Genomic DNA, 24,605 nt, shown 5'->3' with positions numbered 1-24,605 from the left:
TACGATTAATAACTCGCCAGTTTTCGAAAGTACTTTGTCGACAAGGGCTTAAATCGATTTGGGTTTGTGTCCGAACAAGTTTCATCTTGATTAGAACACCATCCATACATCTAGAATACGAATTTCCTAGAAAATCCAGTTAATTTTTGAACTGACTATAATTCCTTAATAGGATTGTCTCGCAGTAAAGATTTCCAGCGTATAGCAGTTCAATTTGGAAAGTTTTTGTCTCTATACATTCTTTGCCATTGGCACGTAACCAATATACATTGATTTGTTTTGACCCATTTTATAGAAGCAACATGTAAACAAACCGTTGGTTTAGTTTAAGTTTGATTTGAATAAATTTTAATAGGTTATTTAATGACGTCTTGTCGTTGAAATTAGTTCAAAAATCAGGTATTTGACGATTAAAATTCAACCAGCTATTTTTGAGGCTTAAACTATGCTTTTAATCTTATACTACAAAAAAAATATACCTCAGTAAAATTGCCAAATTCAGCGTTTATCACAGTTCACAGGAACACTTTAGCCCACGGCCACACAGAAAGCGATTTTTACGTTATTTGCGTGAAGAGCCTTTTGCGACTAAAACAAAATAACAGGATTATATACGAGTAGCCCGACAAAAAGCGTGTAGCGTTCTTAAAAATTAATTTTTAAAAAAATTGTATTTAAACATCAATATTTTTGATAAATACGTGGACTGCTCACAAATACACGTCGCGTCACTACGTATTTCTAAGCCGTTATCACTTTTTGTTACTACTAGTTTGTGTGTCGGCCCAAGTAGCAAAATTACGTTGTTCAACGTAATCACAACGTCGCCGGGAGCAACCCAACGTTGCCTGACAACGCCGAAGCGACGTCTAAGCGACCCATATTTGCACCAAAATGGTGGATGTTTTTAGGGTCATTACAACGTCGCCAACGTTGGCGACGTTGTTTGAGGCGACGTAGTACGTCGTGTGCTAAAAGTTGTTTTTCTTGCCGATTCGCGATATTTTGGGGTTAGAGTTAAAAATATTCATCGTCAAATATTACTATATTCAACCATGGGGAAACCAAACTAAATGACGTATGAATTAGAAATGGAATATATTATGCTCCATTAAGAAATATCTAGGTGAATTCAACTTCGACAAACCTGCAAAGTTTTGAGATGTCGGCAATTGAAATTCGTCAACGAAGATTAGTTTACTGTTGAAAGTGACCATGATACTTCGAAATATGGCAAAACCCTTTTTTTATTTCCTAGTTTTAATTTTAAAATTATAGTTTACTTGGTTAACCTCATTTTTTTTTAATTTTGAGACAAATATGCGAAATCTATCAGGAAAATTAGCTTACAACCCTAACAGATACAGTTTTTTAACGAAATTCGCAGTATTTTGTGGTTTCTGATATTTTATTCAATTCGTTCACAACGCACGAAAAGATAAATCGTATTAAAATGGCGGAGTTGCCTAAGGCAACCTTTAAAATACCAATATAGTGCATAAGGTGCGGTAACCGACCTTTGGGTTACCTATGCCAACCTTTGGTTCTGAAATTGACACCTGCTTTGACGAAATAGGACCTCTGAACCCTACCGACATCTAGGAGGTAAATAACAAAATTCCTTCTTACAGTGCTCTTTTTTACCAAGGAAAAATAAAATAAAGAAGAAAGCTGGGTCATCCTTTGGTGGTGGTGGTCACATACTCGTTAATAAGATCGCTGACATTAGATCAGTATTTCTATTTATTTATTGTTAAAAAAAGCCGTACAGGAAGTATTGTTGATCTTACCACTCCACGTGCATCAATCGGCAGCCCTTTTATACCACAAGATGATAATCCTTTTAAAAGCTAGTTTACAGTTGAATGGGATATATTATTTTGTACACTCCACTGACTTGTTCGAAAGGACGTCAGGATGAATTTCAGTTGACTGCTCTTCTGGAGGATCATTATTCTCATAGTATTTCTCTGTTGTATGGGCTTCAGGTGTACTGTTATTTATTTCTATAGTATCCATTGATGATAAGCTACCACTAGTAGCACATTGCGAGGATGTAGATGACGAACCTAAACTCGTTATTTCCACATCATTTTTCGGACACTGACTTGCTCGCTGACTTTCTTCTAAATACTTTTTCCTTTTTCTATAAAAAGTTGTAGAGTATTTATATACTTTTTTCCTATGCATCTTTTTTTTTCTTTACACAGTATAAGTACCACAGAAAAAAAACGTAACCAATTGCTCTGTGACAGTACAGTACAGAATTTTTTGAGGTTAGGTGTAGATAGTTCCGCTTCCACAACAAAAATCGATATCGTCGCGCTCGTCGCCGTAATCCAACGTAGTAATTGGTTAATATAATTTTGAAGTTGCTTTGGGTCCTTTAATGAAACGTTGTATTACGTTGTAGTTAGTATGTACTTACACTCGTAATTTAAAAGTACGTTGCACAACGTTGTACTACGTTTGTTATTCTGCAGTACAATAAACGTGCCTTCTGGTGACGTAATGAAAACGATATAAAACCCCACTTCTAACAACGTTGTGCCCTACAACGTTTACCAACGTTGTTAAGGGTCAAAATATACAACTGTTTAAGTGCAACGTCGTAGCGACGTTTTGGCTACGTAATTTGAGGTTTGGGTATGCATAGGGCAGGGAAAAGTACCAATTTCAACGTTGCGCGTAGTCAAAACTAGTCGGAAGTCGGAATTTTGTTACTTGGGATGGCCATCTCACTAGCTCGTATGTCACGGCTTTGTAATTTTACTCCCAGCACGCGTCAAAAAATTTCACTTCAAAAAGTTTGATAAATCATGTCCTAAAATTACGTTACCAATTAGTAATATTTACTATTCTAACATAAAAAATCTATACACAAATAAACTAAAATTCCTAAAATATATGGCAAATAATAATTATTATTTTACATACGCCACTGGCACTAGCAGTAGATTGCGTTTGTCGTCTAATATGCACCCCGCTCAACTTTCGATCCGAGCATATCTTTCATCTTCGTCTTTTCAACGCTAACCGCGCCGATCTCGCCTATATCTTTCTCAAAGGATTGATTGTTGAACGGGCCGGGAATTCCAAGAGCTTTTTCCTTACTAATCGACAGCTTGATAGAAACTGGAGACCTACCGCTTCTTTTGCGTATTTTTAATGGATACAAATCGAAATAAATAAAGCTTCAAACGGTAAAATCGCAAAAGCGCAAAAAAATGCTTCTATGTGGCCGTGGGCTTAAGCCATATTTATACACCAGACTTTAATTCGTTAAAAAAATAGTAGGCGTCTGTCAGCTTTTTTAATTAAAATACATTAAAGCTCTTTGTCTGATGAAAATGTTTGTGCAAATTGAGAATTATACTGTAATTTCCTTATATAAACTTATATGCTAGCACATAATTTTATAATTAAACGCCAAATCGGAACATTTTATACGGAACTCTCTTTTATTTTTTTAAAAGCAATTATCTTCCTTTTTCTTTCCTTCTTTATTTGCACCATGTATTTTATGTTTTAATGTCAAATAGTAAAATATATGATGAAGTTGAACTGGAGATTAATATCCATTTGAAAATTATCAAAGCCATCTATTGATCGGTTCATTAATTTGATTGACAGTTAAATGTTAGCAGTTTGCCAGTTCTCTATAACATGATTTAGTTTATGAGAATAAAGAGAAAATTCAAGCGAAATTTGATGCAATTATGTTTTGTGTTTTTTGTGTTTTTAGTACATAACAGTTTTTGTGATTTTAAAGGTTTACCTGCCATATTCCGGTATCGGTGAATACATTTTGTCGTTTTTTTTAATGTAAAGGGTGTCGCACCTCATTCGCCTCGTTTAATTATACAAAAACGGCAAAATCTAGAAACATAATAGTTTATGAATTTTTGATACCCCTGTATACATTTAAGGAAGCAATTAATTTTTTTAGTTAAGTTTATTTCTCTGGCTTCAAAGTCAGTCCAAGTATTAACTCTAAAAAATGATGTACAGGGTGTTGACAAACTGTTTTATTATAACATGCATATTTAAATATATCTAAATATCTCAAAAACGAAGGCATTTAAAAATATTAAACTCTTGTAATAAATGCCTTATTTTTTGCCCAAGAATCCCCAAAAACGAAATAAAATACCGGGTATTCCATAAGAAAAAATATAACTTTGGTATGGATCTTAGTTCTGACACACCCTGTACATTTGAAAATAATTTTAAATTATGCACATTTCCTCTCTACATATACTCATAAAAATTTTGTTTCAACATCTTTCTGTTTTCGTATAATCAACCGAGGCGAATGAGGTGCGCCACCCTGTATACTGTAAAACTGGATTTCTCGGAGTTGGGTATATGGTAAATATCTATAGAAGTATCGTACTTCTTTAACGCCCATTGTAAGAACTATCCCTATTAATCCTGTGCATATTCATGCATACTAAAAGCAGTTATTCTTCTTTTGCAGGCTCTTCTGCAAGCCCACGACGTTGTAGCGCACGAAGTCTATGGAGAAGACGCCGTACGAGTTACCCCTCCCCCACTCCTACCCTACCTCAATGGTGGGGAGGAACTGGACGGCCCCAATGGCGACCTGGAAATGGAGAACGTTACCAGGGTGAGATTGGTGCAGTTCCAGAAGAATACCGACGAACCTATGGTAAGTACTAGCAGGAGTTTACAGTGTATGACGTAAGTTGGTTCACTCCCCGTCAATCAATTATTTTCTAATAAAATAGAATGAAAGTCAGAATAAGTTATCAAGATCGCCATTATAGTATTTCACTCCTAGACATAAGACTGTAAGACTCTCTTGATAACCTGGCGAAAAAATCTTCATTATTTAATTAAATACTAAAATCACCATTTACGATCTTCCTTATTAAATTTTATATTCTTTTGGTATATGTAAAACATAAAATGTATTTTTTTGTATAGACACTACTTTCTGAAATGCTTTATATTTTTTCTTTTTTTTTAGGGTATAACGCTGAAGATGGACGAAGATGCAAAATGTATAGTGGCGAGGATCATGCATGGTGGCATGATACATCGCCAGGCTACCCTGCATGTTGGTGATGAAATTCGAGAAATCAACGGCATACCTGTAGCCAATCAGTCTGTCAATGCATTGCAACGGATCCTTGTATGTATCTCTTATTTTGAATACAAAAGTAGAACAATTTTTTTTCAAAAACATCAAACCGTATACGCGGTGTTTCAGAACAAATTAATTGCCATTGAAAGTCGTTGCCGTTGCTCACAAGATCGCACTTCCTAGAGGAAGGGCCTACACTATAGGCACGCCACTAATACCAATGTTAAATTTTCTTAGAAAAACATATTTTAAAAATAATTTATTAACAAACATGTTTTAAACTAACCCATCTTTTGTATTATCGTCGCTGGAAAGTCAAAACCTCGTATCTCCAACTTTTGAGATTTACTAGTGTAAAATGTTTCAGTAAATATGTCCGCGTTAAATGGCAACACCTAAGGTTAGACGTTATTCACTACGCATCCGAATAAAAGTTGATTCTCACTATACCTTCCGTTTCCATTCCATATCCATTCTATATCCATTCCATATCCATTCCATATCCATTCCATATCCATTCCATATCCATTCCATATCCATTCCATATTCATTCCATATCCATTCCATATCCATTCCATTCCATATCCATTCCATATCCATTCCATAACCATTCCATATCCATTACATATCAATTCCATATCCATTCCATATCCATTCCATATCCATTCCATATCCATTCCAAATCCATTCCATATCCATTCCATATCCATTCCATATCCATTCCATATCCATTCCATATCCATTCCATATCCATTCCATATCCATTCCATATCCTTTCCATATCCATTCCATATCCATTCCATATCCATTCCATATCCATTCCATATCCATTCCATATCCATATCCATATCCATTCCATATCCATATCCATTCCATATCCATATCCATTCCATATCCATATCCATTCCATATCCATTCCATATCCATTCCATATCTATTCCATATCCATTCCATATCCATTCCGTATTTTTTTATTGTATTGACGCTATACGTAAGCTTCCGTTCCGAATCAGTTCCATACTTTTTATTGTATAATTTATATCATTAGGAAAGTTTCATTTTAAAAATTTGTATCTTTTGAAAAAGGTAATAGATTTAATTAAGAGGTGAAAGAATAAATAAATATCAGCAAAATTTTAACAGAGCTGGTACAAATGTAAGAACTTGACAACGCTCTTTCCTATACGCTTCAGTCCGTCCGCCAACAAAATGTATGGAAGGAAATGATATGGAAGGGAAGGGAAACGGAACGGATAGTGTGCATTGTCCTATTCATTTACATGATATAATATTTTATGTAAACGGAAGGGAGCTGATATGGAAGGTATAGTGAGAATCAACCTTAAATAATCTTGATACGAGGTGTTACATAGAACGCGGACATATTTACTGAAATATTTTACACACTCGAAATTTCAAAATTTGGAGATACGAGGTTTTGACTTTACAGCGACGATATATTATTCAACGGAACTTCTATGTAAAATCATTAAAAATATTTCAAATCCAATTTTTATGTATAATTCAATCATAAAAATGTATTGTGTTTAAACTAACTCAGAATGTATAAAAGCGATATTAAAAGCGTTCAATATGCCAGCGTTTTTAATATCACTTTATTATACAGCCCACTGGATTTTTTTTGAGAAATATTTACCTTCCCGAAAAGTAATGAATTACATTTTATTTTTTAATTTCAAATCCTGAAAGTTTATGAAAAAAAATACAAGAGGTAAAAGAAAGTCAGGCTGTCTAAATTTATCTTTGTACCGCTAACATATCCCTAATGGTTAACTTTTTATAAAAAAACAAAATATTTTTACTAAATAATCACCCCTAAAGTTTCATTTATTTTGAAACATTCTGTATAGAAAAAATATATAAACTAATCGAAAAAAGTTAAGGATATTGTGTTTTAGCTAGGAAAAAAAATCAGAAAAAATGTGTTATAACTATTAATACCTATGCGTTTGTGTTTAAAAAAATACTGTTTGTGAACATAAAAAATTGTACTCAAACAAATAAAAAGCATTATCATCAAAAATGTACATTTAATTTTTATTTAGAATAGAACTTGTTTAAGTGTTGCTAAGCGGCAGTTTGCGATATTGTGGTTATTCTGTCATCGATAATATGAACAGACGTCATTTAACAATAGAGGAAGCAAATCAGGCCATTGGGTTGGTTCTTAGCAGTGCGCGACAGATCGATGTGGCTGATCGATTTAAAATCACCTAAAGTGTAATTTCTATGCTTAAAAACCAATTTAATGAGACTGGATCTGTCATGGAGAGGCATAGGAAGGGTCGACCAAGGTCGACAAATGCTAGGGAGGACCGAAGCTTACTGAGAGGAGCAATGATGGATCCTGCAAGAAACTACACATTGCTCTGTCAGGACATTTCGGCTGCCAGCAGATTACGTATTACCCTTCGCACGGTCTTAAATCGATTAAAAAAAGCAGGTTTACATTGCTATAGGTAATAAGACGCCCTCCGTTGACCGCGAGAGTAAGGTTGAGATCACAAAGCTCAACGTTTGCTCTGGTGTAATGAAAGAGCTAACTGGAATGATGAATGGCATACTGCGATGTTCAACGATGAAAGCTGTTTTTCTCTTTGTACTGACAGACGTACAGTTCGTGTGTGGAGATTAAGAAATACAAGACTTAACGACCGATGTTCAAGAAGGGCATCCCTTTGGAATTAGAGGTGTAATGGTCTGGGGTGGAATTTTCTGCGGAGGCCGAATGGAATTGTATATCTGTGAAGGTACAATGACAGGTGAAATTTATGCCGACAACATCATTGGAGGATCACGAAGGCCGTCTTATAGGCCTATATCAATGTAAACCGGCTTTTTTAATCGATTTAAGGCCGTCCGAGGGTCAATACGTACCCTGCTGGCAGCCAAAAGGTCCTAGCTGAGCAACGTGTAGTTTCTTGCAGGATCCATCCTAGCTCCTCTCATTAAGCTTCGGTCCTCTCTAGCATTTGTCGACCTTGGTCTACCCTCCCTATGCCTTCTATGACAGATTCAGTCTCATTAAATCGGGTTTTAAGTCTAGAAATTACACTTTAGATGACTTTAAATCGATCAGCCACATCGATCTGTCGCGCACCGCCAAGAAGCAACCCAATGGCTTGATTTGCTTCATTTACTTTTAAATGACATCTATTCATATTATCGATGACAGAATAACCACAATATCGCATACTGCCGCTTAGCAACACGCAAACATATTCTATTCTAAACAAAAATTTAATGTACATTTTTGATGATAATGCTTTTTATTTGTTTGGGTACAATTTTTTATGTTTACAAACAGTATTTTTTTAAACACAAACGACATAGGTATTAATAGCTATAACACATTTTTCCTGAAGAATTTGTTTCTTAGCGAAAACACAATCCTTAACTTTTTTCGATCAGTTTACATTAGGGTGGATCAAGAAAATTGACTTTTTTTCACGTTACTTTGAAAAAAAGGTTGGTTAGACACCTCAAAAAATTCTCTCCAAGTATGAGTTCTTAACTTTAATAGGTAGGTCCTCCGCCTTTCAGTTTTCTATTTTTTCCTTGTATCTCCGTTGATAATTTTGTTTTTTCTTCTAGATCAATACTTTTTATATTAAATTTGTCACAAAAATGTTATTTACTCGAAATTTAATGAATCATTGACTCTAAGTTAGAAAAAATGCAATACTTTTTTGTTTCAGGTGCTTAGGACTAAAAAAACTAGAACAAAAGTTTAAAACATTTCTTTGTTCATAGAAACTCAAATTTGTACAATTTTTTCCGAAACTCATAAAATAAATTGGAATCGTTCGAATTATTAATCAAAAACTGTTAAAATTATTGTGCATTGAAGTTTGACGAGGAATATCTTTTAAACGGTTAATTTAATCGACTAATCATAAGAAACCATTTTCGTAGAGCAGTGAATTTCCTACAAAACCGTGAATTGCGCGTATCATAGTGATTTTTTGTTAACGAGTTATAAAATTCATAAGAAAAAAAATTGTCTTAAAATAATCAAATTTCAACCTTTAATAGCGTTCGAACGGTGAGGTTTACAAAAAAAATTATAAGAGACCTTTTTTTATAGAGAATTCACTTTCCTACAAAGACGAGACAAGATATTTTTTCCAAATAGTAGATACCGAGATATGATTTTTTCTTTCTAATAATAAGGAAAAAATAGTAAACTGAAAGGCGCATGACCTACCTATTAAAATTAAAAACTCATACTTGGAGAGAATTTTTTTGAGGTTTCTACCAACCTTTTTTTCAGAGTATAAAGTAAAAAAAATACAGGGTCGCTGATATTTAGGGAAACGGTCGATTATTAGGTAAAATATACAAGATACCGCAAAAAGTTAAATATAAAAGTTCTAGGGTTTTTAAATGTCTATTATCTGGTAGTAAATTTAGGTATACAGGCATACCATTTTTTTTAAATACAGCCCCCTGTATATTAATGCATATTTCAATTCTTCCTCCAATTTTAATCAATAATCGTAATACACATATGTACAGGGTGGACCATTTTGGTTGTTGGTATAGGGTATCTAGGAAACCGTAAGAAATATTCAAATTTTGATACTGCAGTCGCGGGTTCATTTTTTGAAAAAATCACAATGCCGCAAACGGATCGTGGCCATCTTGATCGGTTTCGAAGCTACAGGGGGATTCACAAAATTTGTACTTTTTGAAGATGTGCTATAGTTTGTTTTTTTCAGCAACTACGCAAAAATGAATTATACATTCTAAAGGCACTTTTCTATGTAGAATGCAGTGGCGTAGTCAGACTTTTTTCGAAAAAAATACTTTTTTAGATATTAACTATACTTCTGTTTTTTTAAATAGAACCCCCTGTATATTTTTAAATTTCCTGATTCAGCTTGGGATGGGCTTCTCGAAAATATATAACACTCTATATTTATTTTCACTTGTAACCTCAACAATTTTTCTTAAAATATCCAGTTAGTAGTAGTCCGCGCCGAGTAACAAAGTAAACGGTTGTCATGGTGATCGGGACATACCTTTGATGGATGCGTGACATTTCACTTCAACAGATTGAAGTGTGTGTATTTTAAATAATAAAAAAATGAGTAAATTTGAAAATTTTGAGAAATATAATATGTTAGAATGTTATATTGAGTCTAATAAACATAAGCAAATGGCAGCTGATTTATATTTTGGGCGCGAGCAACCAAACCCAGCCATTTTTAAAAGGTCAGAAAATAGTTTAATCCTAGCCACCTAGGTCACCTGATATACAGGGTGTCCCAGAAATGAGTGCAGATATTTTAAGGGGTGGTAGATCTGGTCAAAATAAACATATTTTCTCTTTACCATTTTTAAATTAAATTGAAAATAACCGAGTTATTTAACTTTGAAAATTTAAAAAAATAATCGCAACATTTTGAGAACCACCGGCAGATATCGCCAACTACATCCAATTGCCCGGATCAAGCCCGAATTTCAGTTAATTCGACGCACTGTGTTGCCATAGGGACAAGAAAGTGTATGTTAAAAGTAAGTCATAAAATCACAACACCTGACGAGTTTGCAGAGATTCATTACATTTTTAAGATTGTGATATTATTACATAAAATAAATTAAAAGTTAAATGTTTAATAATGTGTTAAAAAATGTGTTAAAAAAGTTAAATTAAAAAACTTACCCAACATTAAAAAAGATACTTATGACAGATTGTAACTGTGACAATTCTCTTTTTCGATATACACTTAACTAAAATACACTTCACTGTGCTGCTTTACTTGTACATGCTGTAGTTATTATAATAACTACTAAAATAACAGTGTCCCCATTTTTAACACATTATTTTCATATAGGCCTCATCACAATTTGAATCACTGATTTACAAAACTCCTTGAAAAGCACACATTACTTTGAATACCTTTCTGAATGAATAAATGTTGAGAATTATTGTCTCTCACCGCCACTTTACGAACTACTTTCAATCTAAGGAAATACATGTTTCACTCAACAATTTTAAATACATATTTTGTTTTTTCGCTATTTTTTCTATGTATTTCAACAATTCCATCGACAGCCCAATCGTCGCGTCGGCCACCGGCCAAGAGAGCGGCGCATCACTGGTAACTGCTCCTTTGTCGCGCCGCCGTGTCGAGCTTGCGTCATGCGAGGTTGCCGTAGTTTCAACAATTTCAAATTCAAGACACTCGAAGCAATCAAATTCTTATTAAATTTTAAAAATAAAACAGAACACATGAAAGGAAACAAACAAAACACAAATGAATTGGTTACTGATAGGGTCACAAAAAAGAAATTTCTAAAATGTTTATCGTAATTCAGAATTCAATACATCAAAAACAGCCCGACGAATAATCAATTCATTTTTGTTTTGTTTATTTCCTTTCATGTTTCTCTGTTTTATTTTTAAAATTTAATACGAATTTGATTGCTTCGAATGTCTTGAATTTGAAATTGTTGTAACTACGGCAACGTTGCTTACATCGTCGTCTGACGCAAGCCCGCCACGACGGCGCGGCGACCGGCGACTCAAAGGACCAGTTCACACGCGGCGGTTCTTGGCTGACGGTTAGGCCAGAGAAGAACGACCGGTTAGGGTTTGTCGATGGAATTGTCGAAATACATCGAAAAAATAGCGAAAAAACAAAATACCTATTTAAAATTGTTGAGTGAAACATGTATTTTCTTAGATTGAAAGTAGTTCGTAAAGTGGCGATAAGAGACAATAATTCTCAACATTTATTCATTCAGAAAGGTATTCAAAGTAATGTGCGCTTTTGAGGGTGTTTTGTAAAACAGTGGTTCAAATAAAACAGAGAAACATGAAAGAAAACAAACAAAACAAAAAGGAATCGATTATTCGTTGGGCTGTTTTCTAAATTTCTTGAATTGAATTCTAAATTACGATAAACATTTTAAGAATTTCTTTTTTGTGACCTGATTGTGAATAATATGAATCATTTTATTAAATTTATTCCAAAATAAAGTTATTTTGCGCATAACAAAGATTTTCGTAAACGTCATAAACGTAATGTTTTAGTTAATTTTCGGTGGTTTTTGTTAAGTTTTCATTGAAAGGGTAAATACTAAAAATAATTAATGTGTTTTTTTTTCTATAATTATTAATAATGAGCACTGATAAAAGATTAAATTTACCATTCCTAATTTTTTGAGTAGAAATTTGTCTATGAATTTATAAATGTAGAACTATGTTCCGCCGAACTATGTAGAATGTCGATAACATAGGAGGTTGCAAACTGCAAGGTTTAGATACAAGTGAAATTTCACTTCAACAGAACAAGTGGTGTATTTTAAATAATAAAAATGAATAAATTTGAAAATTTTGAGAAATATAATATGTTAGAATGTTATATTGAGTCTAATAAACATAAGCAAATGGCAGCTGATTTATATTTTGAGCGCGAGCAACCAAACCCAGCCATTTTTAAAAGGTCAGAAAATAGTTTAATCCTAGCCACCTAGGTCACCTGATATCACTCCATTGAACTTCTTTCTCAGGGGTTCTGAAAACCGCAAGTTATCGAAATGCAAATAGAATATTAGAAGAGTTACAAGATAGTTTTGTGTGGCTTTGCAAAGTGTAACCAACATGCACATTCGAAATGTTAGCGGCGGCGTGCAGAGACGGTGCCAATTCCGTCTAAATAATAATGGGCAGCAGTTTGAACATTTAATGTAGTCTTTGCCTTTTTATTTTTTATATTAACTGAGAAGCCCGATTGAAGTAACCTGTTGCGTTTGTATCATAGAGAAAGTAATAAAAAGAAAGAAAAAAAAATATTATCTTTCTCTATGGTTTGTATTAAAATGTGTTCTTTGGTTTCTGTCACACTTATTTTTTATTTGCTTCGTATTGTTCGAATTTATTTATAATATAATTATATTTGCTAATACATGGATTAATTTGAAAGTAGATATTCGCTTGTTTCCTTTAATACTCAGCATGACCTACTACGAGGAAAGTCGATATCTTTAAATAAATTGGAATTTTAAAGTTAATAGTGAAAATAAATATATAGTGTTACATATTTTCGAGAAGCCCATGCCAAACTGAATCAGAAAATTTAAAAATATATAGGGGGTTGTATTTAAAAAAACATAAGTATAGTTAATATCTAAAAAAATATTTTTTTTCGAAAAAAGTCTGACTACGCCACTGCATTCTACACAGAAAAGTGCCTTTAGAATGTTTAATTCATTTTTGCGTATTTGTTAAAATAAACAGACTATCGAACATCTTCAAAAAGTACAAAATTTGAGAATCCCCCTGTAGCTTCGAAACCGATTAAGTAGCCACGATCCCTTTGCGCCATTGTGATTTTTCCAAAAAAAGAAACCGAGACTGCTGATCAAAATTTGAATATTTCTTACGGTTTCCTAGATACCCTATAGAAACAACCAAAATGGTCCACCCTGTACATACCTAAATTCAACAATTTTCGAATTATGAAAATTTGATTTTGAAATGTTATATGAAGATTTTGTAATTTTCAAACTTGATATAATCTCATTTTATACACTATACACCTATAAATGGTAACTTGAAAACTATTGTCAAATATTATTATCACAGTTTTCACAGAATGGCATCGTTAAGTCAAACGGAACACATCGAAATTAATTAAATCGATTTTTTTAAGTGATATTTTCAAAACTCTCGGAAACGGTTGGTTTGAGGTTCATTGTGTGTATTTCGATTTTTGCTTGGGATTGAAGGAAGAACTGAAATATGCAATAATGTACAGGGGGTTCCATTTAAAAGAAGTAAATTTTGATGTGCCACGATTTTATGAATCGACCCTGTATACTTAAATTTATTACTCGTTAATAGGCATTTAAAACCCGTATAACTTTTATATTTAACTTTTTGCGGTACCTCGTATATTTTACCTAATAATCGACCGTTTTCATACATATCGCGACCCTGTATATCTTATGAGATTATAAAATTCTGAAGAATTTTTTTTTAAAATTGGCGTTCTTAAAATAAGTTTTTTTCTATCGACTATTATTAATGTCTTGCTACAAAAAAAACATGACCAACCCTCTTATTTCTCATTTTATATATACGGTTCTTATTAAACTCGTGACATATTGCCCAATAAATTCTGCCACGTTTTTTGTATATTATCGATATCGATAGCGGCATTATATTAACTTTTTTTTTATTCTTTCCTCTTCTTTTTCCTTTGACAGAGAGAAGCCCGCGGCTCTGTCACGTTCAAAATAGTTCCCTCATACCGAAGTGCCCCACCACCTTGCGAGGTAAGTCGTTGACATTCTTTGCTCGTCTTCAATTTGTTCCTCATGACAGGATAGATAAAATAGACGACATTCCAATACAAAATGTCGTCTGTTTTTATTCGTTCTTGTTTATTTTTTGTTATTTAAGTCATCTTCAATTTAAAAAACATTTATTGTCTGTCTAGGCATGGATTTGACTAAACTTTGACATTTAAAGTATAGTTAGATACATTCTAGACCAGGGTTTCTTAAACTTTTTGCAGTCACGGACCACTTTCGCAATTTGTACAGGGTGAGTCAACAATAGAGTAAAGTCCATTATCTCATTTGTTTCGAGGTTTACAAAAAAATGTTAAATACAAAAGTTATAGGGAAGATTAAGATACACATTTTAAAAATATTATAGAGTATACAGGATGCTTCAAAAAAGTGAGGAGGATATAACATGTTTTTTTAAAGGCAACAACCTATTTTTTATTTCATTTTTAGATTCGGCGTAAAATTCTATAACTTTTTTATATATAATGTTATATACCTAAAATTAATAGTTTTTGTAATATTTAAATTTGTTTATACAAATGTTAAATTGCAGTGTGGTAAAAAATTGTCAGTTGTGCCATTGTTTCTGAAGTTGGAATACCAAATTTGGTATGAGAGTTCTATAGAGATTAAAAAGAAGATATATGTTAAGATATTTTAGTTAAATGCTACAGGGTGTTCAAAATATATTTATAAATTTCAACTACTTAAAATTAAAAAATCTAAAATTTTTTAAATGGTACACCCTATATATTTTTTCTGATAGATTTTGCAAAGCTCTGCAACTTTTATTAAGTATGTCATATACCTATTTTTAATAATTTGCGATTTATTCCAATTTTTTCTATTTTTACCCATATCTTTAATACAATTACGCTATAACATCATAGTTACCATGACAAAAAATAATAATTGTTATCAAAATTTCATATGTCTGTTAGGGAAGTTAAGAACAAAAGGTGAATTTTAGTTTAATTTGTTCTAATAAGTATAAATGTTAGAGGTAGATGTAATAGTTTCAGATTTTTCTGAAAATGGATTAGTCATTGTGACTGATAAACACGAACAAGCCAAAATAAACATATTTTTTGGTTCAGTACTATATATTATATAGTACTTTGCTAAGTACTACAAGAATAGATGTAGATTATCTAGAGAACATTTTTATATTATATTATATTATAATATTTTCAGTGTGTAATGGGACGGTTTTGTGGCAGTAGTAATATTGGCTTGACGAAATAAATTATAAACCAGAATTACTACGAGAACAAAAACTTTACTGTATGTCGGAGAAAATTTCAATATCAGTAGTCGTCAACAATTAGGTAATCTAGTTAGAATTACCATAATCTGTGGCTATTCGGCCCGACGGAAAATCCAAATGTCATCTTTCATAAGATAGAAATACACCAAGAAATTCACGACGATTTTAGTTTATTTGAGTAAAGTTAATTAATTTTGACTAATAATAACATTTGTAACTGATTATTAAACTACTTATTAAAAATAAGTAATAAATATGTTTGTTTTGTTACGGTAACTATGATGTTATAGCGTAATTGTATTAAAAATTAGGGTAAAAATAGAAAAAATGGAATAAATCGCAAACTATTAAAAATAGGTATATGACATACTTAATAAAAGTTGAAGAGATTTTCAAAATCTATCAGAAAAAAATAAAATTTATAGGGTGTACCATTTAAAAAATTTGAGATTTTTTAATTTTAAGTAGTTGAAATTCATAAATATATATATTTTGAACACCCTGTAGCATTTAACTAAAATATCTTAACATATATCTTCTTTTTAATCTCCATAGAACTCTCATACCAAATTTTGGTATTCCAACTTCAGAAACAATGGTACAACTGACAATTTTTTACCAGATTGCAATTTACCATTTGTATAAACAAATTTAAATATTACAAAAACTATTAATTTTAGGTATATAACATTATATATAAAAAAGTTATAGAATTTTACGCAGAATCTCAAAATAAAATAAAAAATAGGGTGTTGCATTTAAAAAAACATATGTTATATCCGCCACACATTTTTGAAGGACCCTGTATACTCTATAATAATTTTAAAATGTGTATCTTAACCTTCCTTATAACTTTTGTATTTAACATTTTTTTGTGAACCTCGAAACAAATGAGATAATGGACTTTACTCTATCGTTGACTCACCCTGTACAATTCAACGGACACCTATCAGAAATAATAAGGCCTTATTAAGGAAAATAAAAAAAGCCTTATTTATATAAAAAGAAAACGTTTATTAGTAGATTTGTTACACGTACACTAGTAAATTAGTTAGAAGGATGCTGCTGTTTAGCCTCAATGAGAACGTAAAATAACAAGGCAGGGCGCATATCATCTGCGACGTTCAATCGGTTACAACTTTTTGTTTTTATTGAGACCAGAACCGACGCTACTCCGTATGTACCTCGCAAAGGTACGTAGTAGCAAATGGTATCAGAACGGACATAGCTCGCTTGACAAGAAGAGGGTAAGCTTGACTTAAAGAACACCAAACTCAAAACTTTCAAAACTTCTTTTGATATCATGTCAATTAAGTCATCTTTAATGAGATCTTCATTGCTGATATTATCCGTGTCGATTATAAATGGACCCCGCACCCGCGGTTTATTTTCACGCGATTCTAAGTTACAGTAGCCTTCAAAAGAAGTTTGCAATGTATCCAAATGTTTAGGCACCTCTTTCTGTAGCATTTTTGATATCGTGTTGCCGTCACCTTGTGCTATCGACTCTTCAAACAACGGAAAATTTGCAAAGTTACCAGATTCCACCCTCCTTTTCCAAAGTGGCAGTTTACATATGACACCTTTCAACCGTTCAGATTCATCCACGATCGTCACCGCAAAGCCCTGAAGAGACAAGTTAATCTCATCCAATTTCAGCCAAATACGCTAGCCCCGTACAAAATCTTTGCTCTCAAAGATATTCAGACAGTGAATTTCCTTCATCTTTTAGAAAAAGTAACACTTCTATCCTCAACTCAAACAATCGCTTTAAGATCTGTCCCCTTTACAGCCAACGAACTTCTGTGTTGTAAAGCAGTACTTCATGTTCTGACCCCATTTCTTGACAAAGTCTTTTAAACACGTGGTGGATTAAAGCTCTTGCTCTGATGAATTTAATTATTTTGACACATGTATAACTGCCTTCATAAATGTAGGTAAAGTCCGTGAAGACAAGGCATGTCGATGTAAGACAAAATGAGTTATTATAACATGAGGGATCTCTTTCTTGACCAAAGCCGCGAAACCAGACGTATTACCAAGGATTGGGGTAGCTCCATCGGTGCAGATACTACCAAGTTTATTCTTCCAGTCTATATTTTGTTTGTTGAAAAACCTTTTTGTCATTTCAACAACATCTGAAGCCTTTTGTAGCCAAAAGTGAATTGCAAAAAAGAAACTCTTCTTATACTACGTATGTCTTGTTGTACGTAACGGACAAATACCAAGAGTTGGCTACATTGTGACACATCGGTGCTTTCATCCAATTGAATGCTGAATGGAAACGGTGAAGCAATTAATTCTTCAACGACTTGTTGTAAAACATTGACGACATTTCAACAATTCTAAAATGAATAACATCGTTTGATAAGGGAACAGCTTCAACTTTGTTTTTTTTTTATCCTTACGGGCATCGCGTAGTGTTTAGTGATTAAATACCTACTGAATTCGCCGCCCTACACTATATCTTTTCTTAATAAATATATTTACAGTTAACTGGCGTAATGCGGACCATGGGGAACCCTGATACACATGCTATGGACCCCTAAGGGGTCCGTGGACCACACTTTAAGAAACCCTGTTCTAGACTGTATTTTTTTACGGATTTGGGATACCAGACGATTTCATGCTTTATAATTTTAGTTGTATCTTTTCTAATTAGATTGATGTTTTCCATGTGATGGACAATAAACTCAATAAATTGTTTATTTTTTTAATAAATTATTCTTACTAAATAAACCTTTTTGTCTTTTTTATGTAACTTGTAAATTATGAATAATATTGAAAGTGTATTTTAGTTGTTTTAAATAAAGGATGTGAACTTATTTTTAAATTTACCACCTCCAACTCGAATCGTAATGGAGGCAATTGTAGTACTTTGTAAAAAATAAAGGATTGTAACATTTTTCACCTTCTAGCTCTTAACTCTATAAATCTAGTGTCCTACATTTCTAGAATTAATATCCTTTATGATCAGTATTTTATTTCATACTGATTATTCTGTGAAAATTTCCAATGTAGAACATGTTTTTTAAATTTATAATTAATATTTTATTTATTTATTTATTATTTCTACAAAACATGTGCTCTTCTTTTTAAATCTACAGCCTCTAAATCAAGTCAAAATTGAGGTAAATGATGTAATGTGTGTAAATTTGTTTGACCAAACTTCTGTAAATAATAAAATATAATATCGACAACTTTAGAAATCTTACACATCTTAGAAAAACTTTTTTATTATTTACATTTTGAGAAAAATTAATTTTTCATAAAAATTTTTCCTTGTTCTAAAATGGTTATTTTCGTTTATACTTTTCCAAATTTCCTTACCGTTTTAAAGAAAATTAAGAAAAACATGAAAATAGGATGGAAAGTCCTAAAAATCAAAAGGCGTGTCTATAGCAAAATAACTTAGACTATTAGAGTTATACTACTCTATTTTGTACAAATTACTACACTAGAACTACTTTTCAAAATTTATAATAGATATTTTAAAATATTTTGACACGATTCCTGTACATACACTAGAGAAACATAAAAAATATTGTTTGTATTTTTGATTTTTATAAATTATTTCAGCATTTTTTTATTTTCAACTTCACCGAGCAATGAATTTATTGAAACATTCCAATTAAAACAGGGAACAAACTCTTTGACAACACATTTTGTTGACAAAATATTCATTGATTGCAAATATATTCTCTAGTTTGGATGCAAATTTGTTCGTAACTTGTTAAACGTTTCTACTAGTTGAAAATTTCAAATTAGTTAGTCACAATGAAACTGTACAGGAGAATATAACTAAGTAAACTTTTAGTGGTGCAGCTTTACTTTTGTTTGAAGTAGTACATATTTTTGGAATTCGTTGATGTCTTTATTTATATTTTATAATTTTATGTATCCAATCATTTATAAAACGAAAAATATTTTAATGAAAGTATATAAGTTCAATTTTTGCTTCAACTGTACCGCTTATCGATGGAGTTCACATTCTAAATATAGATTTCGATGAATAAATAAATATAGGTTGTTATTTCCTGAAATGCCTAGTCAATTCACGTATTACCGGCAAAACGTAGCCTTTCAATTGGTACATCGTTTGACTATAGATCTCAATCGTTCCTTGTAATGACGGAATATTTCATTGAAACGCCGTAATAAGCTACATTAATTAAATTCCACTGTCTGCCTGTTTTAGGCGATCATTTAACTTAAAGACAGTGTTGCCTTTTAGTGCATCAAGTACTGTATTTTCCGTAGTTACGATATTTAAGATAAAATGTACAGGGTGGTCCGAACTGTATTCCGGAAACTTCGGCAGCATATTCTGCAGATAAAAATAAGTAAAAAAGTTCGCATAAATGTATGTCCTAAAAAGCTTAGTGTACAAGTTTCATTTTTATTTCGATTGTTTCCAAGTAATTTTTGAAACGTCAAATTACTGTCTGGGAGTTTTTTGACATGAGAAATTTTATTTTGATGTCAATATGACTCCTATTTGTAGGGGGCGCCACCTATGTGTTTTAACTGTTTTAAAGAGTTATAACTTTTCGTCCGTAACTGTATAAAACTACCGAATGAAAAAATATATATTTGCTTGATTTTTTACGTAAAAAATCTCTCTCGATAAAAATCGCTACGAGCAACCGTTGTCAAAATATTTAGAATGGAAATAGTCAATACGTCATTATTGGCAAAAATACACACGTTGTGTGAGTAGATAGTTATTTAACTGAAATAATAAATTTGGGAAATTTTTATTTTTTTTTAAATGATAAATCATAAATATTGCTGCTAAAAAATGATGATAAAACAGTTTCTGTTGAACTTTTGGCACAAAAACATTTCAAATTTATAATTTCAGTCCAATAACTATTTAGTCAACACGTTTACACGTTAATTTATGTCAATGATGATAGGTATTGATAATTTTGATTCCAAATATCTCGAGAACCATTACTCGTACCTGTATAAAACAGCTGAAACTAAAAATATACATTTATGACGTAAAAAAGGTCAGACAACAAAGAAAAATGCATGGCTGCAAGTTGCTAACCTAACACTAGAAAAGCCCGCGGGTTTCACAGACTATACCAAATGGATTGTACGTAAAGTATGTCCAAACACACTATAAATAAAGAACATACAGTTCATAGCATACAAAAAGTAACGAAATAAGAAATAAAAACACAAGGATAAAATAAATTCAGTGGTATAATTGCCATAAATTATTTTTTCATCCCTAATAATTAATAAAAGACAAAAAAAAGAGAAACAAGGGAATTGTAATGAATCAATTAATTAGGGCGTTTCACTGAAATAATTCCTTCATTACAGGGAATGCCCCGAGATTCACATTCAATCGATGTATCAATTAAAGAGTTACGCTGCTTGCCGGAAATACGTGAAACGATTAGAGATTTCAGGGAATGACGGATATCAGTGTATGACATCTTCCCAAAAACTAATACATCCTGCGATCATTTTTATTTCATTTCCCTATTAGTATTGCTTAGCACATCTCATCATACCAGTAAATATGATTTGTATCTTTATTTTTTATATACCCCAGGCAGTAACATATAGTTTTAGGGGCCGACACAGCTATTTATGTTTAATTTCGTTATTTTTATATTATTTTCGATCCAAACAGCTTTGTTTAGTTTGTTTTTAGTAGTGTTATCATCAAAATTTTCTAAAAATTGACGATTATATGAAATTTTGTGTTTTTTTTTGTTTAGCTGTTCAGGATCAAACCCCTGCCAGTACTTGTAAGTACCAACAAAGTAGAGAATCAGAGTTTTACTGGTGATGTGATGTGCTGTATATTTGCTTTTTTATATTTTTAGGTGCTGTTTTAAATGCGTTAAATATACAGGGTGTATAGATGTATAAGTGCAGAAAAAAAATCAGTAGCCGATTTTTTTAAGTAGTTGTTTTTTAATATCGGCTCGAGTTGTAAAATTCGACTATATATTTTTTGATTTCTAGAATAATTTTTGAAGTAAAAAAATGCCATATCAGTCAATTTAGAATTTTTTATGAATCTACACATTTATTGTTCTACATAGAGCTTTCTACAAACTGATTTTTTTTGTTAGTCTTCATTTATACCCTCTATTTTTAGTAGGTATACTTATAGAGAAATTTTATAAAATAAAAAAATATGTACCTACCTATATTTGAGTGCTGTTTTTTTCTGTTGATAGTTATATTTAAAAAAAAAACGTTGTATTATTTTTTATCATTGTAACAGTTAGGTATTGGTATGACAATGTTTGGTAAAATAAATATCAGACTTAGTGGCCGTAGAATTGTTTACTAGAAACCGAAATTACAGTGCTATCGAAAAAAACAGCAACCAGTTGGCTAGAAAAGAGCGATCCTATGGCACACATTTCCCATATAATTTTACATATAAAATGACAGCGACCTTCATCTCAAAGTCATCCGTGACGCCGTTTCATTTTGAATCGTATCGTAGATAAACTGTAGACTATGTAGACCTTACTGTACAAAATGAAGGTACCCGAGATATACAAACCAGATGTAGACAGAAAAATGCGAGGTTGCGACATATTTATTAACAAAGTTTATCACGAAAATCATTTATCAATTATAAAATAAAAAAAATCATGTAAATTATTCTATTTCATTAAATTATTGTGTAAAATCATTGTTTTTTTACCATTTGTAGTTTTTTTCGTAGTTTTTGTAGTTTAATTTTTCGGGTCAAATTTCAATTTGGTTAACATACAATGGTTACTGGAATTAAATATTAGGCACTACCAATTGCTTGAACAACTATTGTAAAGAAAGACAATGCTCGAGTCATTGTGGCACAATCGCAATGGTTATCATCTGCCTTTTTTTACTTGAATAATTATAATTCGTGTATAAATCGTGTAGCTTAGGATATTTGTTTTTAGTGTCTACTTGATAATCGGGAATGATAATATCTATATATGGCGACACCTCGAATGCGAATTGTTCAAATTAAAGTTTTATTTCACTAACACAACTGTTGCAATGATAAATACCCTTATTTTTGAGCAGAAATAGAATTTAATGGTCTCTATTTTTTTCCCGTTTTTAGATATTCGTTAGAGCTCAGTTTTGCTATGATCCTCTCGAAGACGATCTCATACCTTGCGCACAAGCTGGCATCGCTTTCAATATTGGCGACATCCTTCAGGTAAGGAAACAATAAAATAGTTTTATTACAGTAAAATGATTTTATTACTCGTCTAGAGTAATTGCTTATCTAACTGTAAACGAATCTTATTTTCATCAGATATTGTACAAAATTAAAATCATACATTTTTGAGATTTGTAACATTCTAGCTTTACGATATTTATTTTCCGTGAAAAATATCAAATTGCTAATTTTCTTCCACAATTCTTCGCATGCAATTCTATCTTCATAGAGGGACAGTGAGACATCCATTAAAAGAACCAAATCTTTTTTTTTTTAGATTTAGTTGGTAAAGATGGAAACTAGAGTTGGTCTAAAACGAGAATTCGTATACACAGTTATACCTGTGAACGTGATCTTTTATTCACGGTGAAAAAACATCTGAATGCAAATTTTACAATTTATGATCATTTTTACATTTAGGTTATGTCGTTGCCATGAGGATGAGCTTATTATTTTTACATGAATTAACTTGCCCCTGATTTCTTATACCGGGTGCGTCTCAAAAGTGGCTCACCCCTATAACTTTTTTATTTTTTCTGATAAAAAATCGAGATTTGGTATGTTAGTATATGGCATAAATTAGGATTGATAGACGTATTCAATTCTTTTCGGTCCCTTCCTGTTTCACCGGAAATGACTATAACTTTTGATTTCTAAAGGGCACCCTCATTATTTTTTTACTTTATTCGATAGAAAATGACACTCTGAATAGAATGACATATCATATATCAACTTTTGACATTTTCGCTTAAAACCAAATTATATTTTTAATTTCAATGCTGTGTTAAAGACACTAATTTTTAATCAAGGAGCCTTGGAAAAATAGATTTGATCGTCTAATGTTTTTAGTATCTTGTCCTGATCGGTTAAAAGATTCCCAAATCGTATTTTTAATCATATCTCAATTTTTTTAAATGGAACGAGGGTGGCTCATTAGCATATTTGGAAATTTTTTGCATTTTTTACCAATAATTTGGTACCACACACTTAGTATTTTAAGTCAAATTGTCGTTATGAATCGTTTATTGCAATTTCAAATAAACCACATTCGAAAATGTCAAAAGTTCACATATGATATGTCATTCTATTCAGAGTGTCATTTTCTATCCAATAAAGTAACAATATACCAAGGGTACCATTTAAAAATCAAATGTTGTAGTGATTTTCGGTGAAACAGGAAGTGACCGAAAACAATTGAATACATCAATCAATTCCATTTTATGTCATATACTAACATACCAAATCTCGATTTTTTATCTGAAAAAATAAAAAACTTATAGGGGGTGAGCCACTTTTGAGACGCACCCGGTATACTGCTGCTTTTAAACTTCGGGAACGATTTCACTATCGTAGTTCTCATTACCAATTATTGATATATATAGTAAGATTAAAATAAATAAAATATACAGTTGAAATGTTCAGCACTTGTATGTATACACCATTTATATTTTATAAAATTATAAGTCTATACAAAAAGTAATAAACTTATAACGATTGTAGTAAATATGAAATATGTTTGTTATTTTACTTTGAAATATGTTTTTATGTGTGTTTTTGCTATTAATGATTACTGCTATTAATGACGAATTCCTGCAAACCCCGAAAGTCAACAAAAACAAAAACTTTAATAGTAACACTATTAAATTTCATATTAAAAAAAATAAAAATATAAAAAATTAATTTTATTTTTTGTCTGTGGTCCT

General features: G+C 31.8%; 1 protein-coding gene across 1 annotated transcript in view; it reads left to right on the top strand.

The window, feature by feature from the left end:
- The first annotated feature begins 4,368 nt into the window (after positions 1-4,368).
- LOC115875305 (peripheral plasma membrane protein CASK) overlaps positions 4,369-24,605 on the top strand; it is a 60,568-nt gene continuing 40,331 nt past the window's right edge. Inside the window, exons 1-5 of the mRNA XM_030890724.1 lie at positions 4,369-4,387; positions 4,464-4,672; positions 4,994-5,158; positions 14,351-14,419; positions 22,801-22,899. Coding sequence (XP_030746584.1) covers positions 4,369-4,387; positions 4,464-4,672; positions 4,994-5,158; positions 14,351-14,419; positions 22,801-22,899 — 561 coding nt within the window. The remainder of the gene's footprint in view (positions 4,388-4,463; positions 4,673-4,993; positions 5,159-14,350; positions 14,420-22,800; positions 22,900-24,605) is intronic.

Source organism: Sitophilus oryzae, unplaced genomic scaffold (genome assembly GCF_002938485.1).
Source record: "Sitophilus oryzae breed Bouriz unplaced genomic scaffold, Soryzae_2.0 scaffold_1368_pilon_pilon, whole genome shotgun sequence".
Classification (NCBI taxonomy): Eukaryota; Metazoa; Arthropoda; class Insecta; order Coleoptera; family Curculionidae; genus Sitophilus; species Sitophilus oryzae.
Note: the sequence above shows the minus strand (reverse complement) of the source record. Positions and strands in the feature narration are given on the sequence as shown.